A 7,602-nucleotide genomic window follows, 5' to 3' on the forward strand; every position below is an offset into this window, starting at 1 on the left:
TTTTTTTTTTTTTTTTTGAGAGAAATAGGTAGCACGCTGCCCGCTTCATTTATTTCATTTAGAAATAAACTTAGCTAGAAATGTAAATCAACTAGGATTCGAACTTAAAGTCTCGGGTATCAACTATCAAATTTTTTACCATTTGCTCTAGGGGTGGTTGGTAGCTGGGTTCTGTTTTATTCCCTGGGAATTATGATTCTACTATATAGGAGGTAGATTTCCTATTAAATTTTATTATTATCAGTGCGAGATCAAAAATTAGTCAACTAATACCTTCTTTCTGTGCTCGGTGCAGTAAAGCCCGAGTTGGTTCATGGTACTAACTGTGTACTAATTGTGCGATTCATTATAATTTATTCTCGATCACGAGTACACACACAATTCACGCTTAAGTTACCGAGGGGACTTGGTTGGCACGTTTGTACATGGAAGTAGAATACTAGGACGAAACGTTTCAAACAAAGAACACTAGGTCGGAGGGAAAATTTTATTTTATTTTTATTTTTTGTTCTTACGTCAAACAAGAGAGAATATATATATATATATATATATATATATATATATATATATATATATATATATATATATATATATATATATTGCCGTACTTATTTAAGCTAGCTAGTAGATGTTTCGGGATGCATCTAAAACAATGGGGTCCTAGGGTTGGGTGTTGCATGGGGGACTTTACGTGAGTAACGCATCTGGAATAAGCTGGAAGCCCCCGGATAGTGGAGGAAAATTCTTCCAAGTTGGGAGCAGGTCACGTGACATCTCGAACCAACTACATCTACATCTGACCGGACGAAAAGTCTAAAATATAGCAGATGCACCATATCCCTCGTACAAACTCCCAATTAATCATGTTTAAAATATAGCACTAATGTCACGTGACTTAGAATCTTATACCCATTTTACAATAGTCCTTGAATAAATAAATAAATATATAAAATAGTGGATCTGGGACAAACACCCAAAGAGGGCCCAACCATTAAAGAATGGATTGGGCCTATTGGGTCTAGTGCAATCCAAAAGCAAGAAATTCGTCAATTTTGTAACCTCCACTTTGCTCCTTCCTATGGCAGTCGAAAAGCCGATCTTCGTACAATTATCAATCCGAGTTCGACACCTCAGTATCTCGGTGCCGAAACAAACACCGATACCGACAACGTTTTTGCTGTATTTTTTGATATTAACGTTGAAATATCTTATTGATATGCCGATAGAGCCAACACAAACACACGCTATAACTTCTACCAATTCTTAAAATGGCTATGCTGGTATGAACCGTTTTTAATCCCCCTGATTAGTTTAAAGTATGTGGTGGATTATAATTGACAAATTTACTGCAAGTAAAAGAGTTAATAAGAGATTATCAAATTACCATCTATCCGTATAAAATGTACTCAATAAGAGCCATCCCGGCTCATTTAATATGCATAAATATCTTATTTTAAAATTTATTTAATGGACTATACAAAGCACACTCTATAATAGCGAAGCCGTCTCATTTAATGTATCAAAAAATATTTTTAAAAAATGTTTATTTAATGAAAACATAATAAAACAGTTGGATCTATCCAATTTATGTAAGGCACTCCTCGTTGAACAGCTCAACACTTTTATGAATTTCGTACAGCATTCATTGCTCATTTTTCTTTTTATTTTCTTAGAAATTTAATAATTTAATTTATTAATATTTCTTCCTGCTGTTTCTTTTAATGCCCCGGTCAAAAAAAAATGTTTAACGGAAATATAATACAAATTACTGACCTAGACCGAAATATTATCGATAGTACTAAACTATTAGTGCTATTAGATTTTCGGCCTTAGTTGAAAAAAATATACGGCTAGGATCATAGTTAGTTAATTCGGATTCGGCAAAAATTCGGTACGGATATAATACGCATAAAATTCGTTTTCTAATTTTTAAATTCGTTAAAAATTCGGCTTAAAAAATGAATTCGGTATAAAATATAAAATATAAGATAATTTATATTTAAAAATAAAAATTATAAGCTTTTTATTCATATTTTCAATAATTCGGCTGGCCAAAAAATTCGCGAATAATTTTCTTTCTTTGGAAAAAAATTCGTAAATGGACCATTTAATTCGGATTTTGAATAATTCGTGAATAATTTGCAAATAATTCACGATTTAACTAACTAGGGTTAAGATAATGTGGACCTTCTTGGGTTGAGTGAGTTATTGGTTTAATAATATAATCTGACGGGTGAAAATAGTTAAAAGGTTAAATTTAACGGCGAAAAACTTGATGGTATCAAACACTTGGTGCTATCGATAATATTCCAGCCGAACTCCAAATTAATTATGTTATAATATAATATATATAATAAGAATTAGGTTATTATATTATTAATATTGCCAAGTGTACGGTGCTATCAGATTTTCAATTCTTAGATAAGTAAATGTAGAGGTCTTCTAGGATTGAATGGTTGGTTTGTTAAATAGTATAATTTTAATAAATAAAAATGATCAAAAAAAATATTTAACGGCGAAAAATTTGATGGTACTAAACGGTTGGTAATATCTACAGAAACAAGACTCTATATGATAACATACCAAAAGAATATACAGCATTTGTATGCAATGTAAAAAAATTTTATTAAATATTATAAAAGTTTATTCAAAATAACTCTGATAAAATCTTTTTCATCTCGCGGAACCCACGTGGGCAGCTTACCAAGGCTTAGGGCCAATTACGAGCCGCCACGCACCCACCACATGGGCCCACATACGTGACTTATTGCGCTCAACGACCAAACCTAACTCCTCACCTCCCAACCATAAATCCCGCCCATTTATATCCCTCTGATCCTCTTCCCTTACCACACCACCCCCCCCTTAATTATTTTTTTGTTTTTCAAAATATAAATAAATATAGTTATCCACCGTATTGAGTATAATAATCGGCTAAAAATTTAATAATTAATAGTTAAGACTTCAAATTTGAAGTTAGCTACTTCATACTTTTAGCTAAATTTATACTTTTTTAAAAATAAACTAAGCATATGCTTTACTTTCTTTCTTTCTTTCTTTCAAAATAATAAAATAAATAAATAGAGACGTTTTAAATTATAAAACAACTCGTGTAATCGCTTAAAAATTAAATACTTTGACTCCAATAATTTAAAGAATTTATAAAATTTAATATTTAAAACTATATTTGATCAAGTTAGCTTGATTCATTTGAAAATCTACCCCCCCAAAAAAAAAAAAAAAAAAAAAAAAAACTTAAAAGTTGATCAAATTAAGAGCTATTTAATTTGGAAGAGGAATGCTAGCTAGCTATTCCTAAAATTGAAATAAATAGGATTGTGATTCTTACAACTCTGTTATATATATATCCAGGAATATCATCGTTAGTTCGTTCATTAGTGCTTTTCTTTTAATAACAATATATATATATATATATATATATATATATATATAATAGTACTTCTCAAAGCTCTAGTTAAAGAGTATATAAGATCATAATTTTTAGCATTTTGTATTTTAAGAATGGGTTAATATGTAGAATTAGGCTGGAATACTATTAATAGTAAAACGCTCTTTTTGCTATCAAGTTTTTAACCCTTGGATGAAAAATTGTAGGGTCGGGATGATATTAGTTGGTTAGAGTTGAGTGGTCCCCCTAGGGTTGAGTGGTCCCCACTGGGTTATAGTATTTAATCCAATGGTTAGAAGTAATGAAAAGAGTTGATCCAAAGGCTAAAAAACTAGTAGCAACAATGGGATTTTGCTACTAATAGTAGTCCAGTCCAACTCTAATATATATATATATATATATATATATATAGCTAGGTAAGGGGCGCGTGTTAGTACATTGTTAATTAACCTGCGCGCTGATATAAATAAAGAGGCAGGAGCAGGAGAGTTGGCTTGGCTACGTATATACACCTCCATATATCCAGCTCCTAGCTAGCTAACTGAAGCAGTACTGCTCATCTTCTCGCATTCTTTCTTTTCTTTTCTTTCCTTTTGTTTTATTTTTCTTTTTGTGTGTTTTGTTTTTGGTTTTTCATTGATTCGGGACGCGGTGGGATCGAGGATGACGGCAGGGGGGGAGAGGAAGGGGGGGAGGGGGACGGGGAGGGGGAGGGTGACGGTGGTGGCGAAGTCGACGGCGGTGGGGGTGAAGCCGGTGCGGGCGGGGAAGACGCACCCGCTGTCGGCGCCGGACCACGCGATGGGGCGGCACACGCTGCACCTGGTCTACTACTACCGCCCCAGCCCCGCCCTGGACCGGGACCGCCTCCTGGAGTCGCTCTCCGAGGTGCTCTCCTACTACCCGGCCATGACCGGCAGGCTGACGTGGCAGCACCACGACCCGCAGGACGAAACGGCCGGCGCCGGCTCCGGGGCCTGGGTGGTGAAGTGCAACGATGCGGGCGTCCGCATGGTGGACGCGCGTGCGGACGCCACGCTGGAGGAGTGGCTGAGGACCGCGAGCGACGAGGAGGAGATGGAGCTGGCCTACTGGGAGCCCATGGGACCCGAGCCCTACGTTTGGTCCCCCTACTACATCCAGGTTCAACCCCACTTCACCATGAAACACCCCCCCCCCCCCCCCCCCCCCCCCCCCCCTTTTATTTATTTTATTTTTTTTTTGCTTTTGCTAGACTCTTATAGTTTAATTTAATTACCTAAATTTACATGTTTTCCATATTAATTAATCGGCTTTTTTTTTTTTTTTTTTTTTCCTGAATCGAATGACTCGGCCAAAATAATTTTATCAAATCTAGAAACTTCAACTCTATTGTAACAAAAGAATAGCATTGTCACGAGTAATAGTTAATAGTTATACACTAGCTAGGTTGAGGCATTCAAGGCCAAGCAAAAATTCTCCGCTTCTTAATTATCTTAAAAGAATGTTTGCGAAATATGTTGTTGTTAAACCCCTGTATCTCAAAATAGAGCCTTTTGACCTAGTCAAAGTTTCATTGGATAAAAAGATACTAACTTATAGACGGATAGATAAAAGTAATAAGAAAGTTCACTTTAAGACAAGTGTCTGAGGATTTACAATCTTTCAAGAACTTATGGGAGACTTTGTGTGTTTAGATTAGTTTAGTTTAGTTTAATCTAGTTAGTTTAGTTTAATCTATAGGAACTTATGCTACCTTCCTCTGAAAAAAAAAAGAAAAAGAAAAATAAAACTAACCGAAGAACCCCTTTAATTTACTTAAAATCGTAAACTTTCAATATATAGAAGTCAAAACGAATCAGTCTGATCTCGCTAGTAGAAGATCACAAACAGGCTATAGAATACTAATGTTGGAATCTAGATTGTATAAAAAGAGATTATAACCGGTTGCTAGGACTAATTTGATGATTGTTAAGAAAAATGAGAGCTCGTCCTCCTGTACGTACCCTATACTGCAGTTTCTATATGGAACTTGAACCTCCTAATTTCCGCTGATGCTAGCATGATATATACTTGATCGCCAGAGTACCAATGATTTGGCACAAATACTAATGCTATATCCCAATTGTACCGAATGAGGCGGGGATTTGAGTTCTTCTACTTGAGAGGACTTTGAGATTGGGCTGTAACAATGGGAATTAATGTGCTTGGTGAAAATCTTTTAATTGGGAGCTTCGATCTCCAGATTGAACATATAATAAAGAACTAAGAATTAGATACATCTGTTATCTAATCCTTCGACGGAGGAGGGATTGAACGATTTGAAGAACAGTTATGATTTTCTTTTACATTAAAACGCTCCTATAGATTTTCTACATGAAACAACAGCTTAATTTGAATCCGAAATTCTCTCGCTTAGGCCTTGGAACTCGTTCATATTTAGCTTCGTTAAGTCACGGCACATTACAAGAAGTTTTGTACATTTTATTTGCAAAACACTCGATTGTCACTCATACTCATTGCCACATAGAATTCAACTCTCCCGTACGTGATCAATTGACATCTTTTAATATTTCTGATGCTATTTCTTTTTTTTTTTTCCTTTTTTTTTTTTTTTTTTTTTTTAGAAGTAGGTAGCACGCTACCTGCTTTGTTTATTTTATTTAGAAATAAACTTAGTCGGAAATGTGAATCAACTAGAATTCGAACTTGGGTCTCGTATACCAATCATTAAGTTCTTTGCCACTTGCTCTAGGGACGGTCGGTATTTCTGATGCTATTTCAAACCAGGATTAGTTGGTTAGAGAAGAAGAAGAAGAAGAAGTAGTGGAGATAGAATTGCATCAAACCATTCCCAGCAGCGTATCTACAACATGATTCTATAAATAACAGATCAAACCCACCGGGCACCAGTTTGACAAGAAATATTGCTCCTCCTTTTTCTTTTCTTTTTTTTTTTCTCTCTTCCTTATAAGTTAAATAAGTATTATAATTCTTCCTGTTTTTCTGGTGAAAGTAAGAAAAGAAGATTATTTAAGTAAAGAGAGAGTTAGTTAGTTTGGCTAGCTTATGCGTGCACGTAGTATTTGAATAATATTGGTGCATGGTGTGCGATGCAGATAACGGAGTTCAAGGAAAAGGGGTACGGGGTGGGCGTGAGCTGCACCCACATGCACGGCGACCCCACCTGCGTGGCCGTCTTCCTGAAGGCCTGGTCCGACGCCCACCGGCGCGCCGTCCTCGCCCACCATCCTTTCTTCCAACCAACCGCCTTCCTCTCCCCTTTCGCCGCGCTCGCCTCCCTCTTCTGGCTCCGCATCGCCTCCGCCTCCTCCTCCTCCTCCCCTGCGGCGGCGGCGGCGGCGGTGGAGGGGGAGGCGGCGCTGACCCTGGGCGTTGACTTCCGGAAGCGCATGTCGGCGCCCCTCCCCATGGGGTACTACGGCAACGCGGTGTTCTTCTCCCGCGCCCGCGCCGACCTGTCCCGCGGCTGGGCCCACGCGGCCGCCGAGCTGGACCGCCACGTGGCGGAGCTCGACGAGGGCCGCGACGTGTGGGCCCACGCCCAGTGGCTCCGCGCGCGCCCCCGCGACGCGCCCTTCCAGATGTACGGGCCCGAGCTCACGTGCGTCGCGCTCGACCACGTGCCCGCCTACGCCGCCGAGTTCGAGGCCGGGGTGGGCCCCGCCCACGCCGCGTTCCGGATCGGCGGGGCCGAGGGCGAGGGCCTGATCGTCGTCGCGCCCTCTCCCCCCGAGGCGGGCGACGCCGCGCGGACGGTCACGCTCACGCTCCCCAGCGAACTCACGGCTCAGATCTGCCGCGACGACCACATACTGCGATACGGCCCCGCCATCATGTTCGCGCCCCCCAAAATTTAAAACGACTTAGTATGCATGCGCGCTCTCTCCATCGTGATCTTCCCCACTTTAAAAAATATATATGGGCCGGGTCGGGTCTTCTTGTTTCGGAGTCTTTCATTGATTTTTAGAGGAAACATTTGTTAAATTCTGCACCATTCCGAACATTTCATATTTTATATATATATATATATATATATATATATATATATATATATATATATATATATATATATATGTTGGGTCATCAGGGCTGTGATTTTTCAGATATATTTCATTTGGAGTTCATCATCAGTTTCGCATGTATTGTTCCAAACTACATATATATATATATATATATATATATATGCATTA

The 7,602-nt window shown here is 38.6% G+C and overlaps 1 protein-coding gene across 1 annotated transcript; it reads left to right on the top strand.

The window, feature by feature from the left end:
* Window positions 4,073-7,573, top strand: LOC109714463 (protein ECERIFERUM 26-like). The gene is made up of 2 exons (XM_020239105.1): window positions 4,073-4,552; window positions 6,508-7,573. Exons 1-2 carry the CDS (start codon window positions 4,073-4,075, stop codon window positions 7,267-7,269), a joined length of 1,242 nt encoding a protein of 413 aa, XP_020094694.1. The 3' UTR covers window positions 7,270-7,573.

Source organism: Ananas comosus, linkage group 1, assembly GCF_001540865.1.
Source record: "Ananas comosus cultivar F153 linkage group 1, ASM154086v1, whole genome shotgun sequence".
Classification (NCBI taxonomy): Eukaryota; Viridiplantae; Streptophyta; class Magnoliopsida; order Poales; family Bromeliaceae; genus Ananas; species Ananas comosus.

Coding starts and splice junctions, on each gene's coding strand:
- LOC109714463 (XM_020239105.1), top strand. CDS start 4,073: ATGACGGCAGGGGGGGAGAGGAAGGGGGGGAGGGGGACGGGGAGGGGG. Junction 4,553..6,507: donor GGTCCCCCTACTACATCCAG/GTTCAACCCCAC, acceptor TGTGCGATGCAG/ATAACGGAGTTCAAGGAAAA.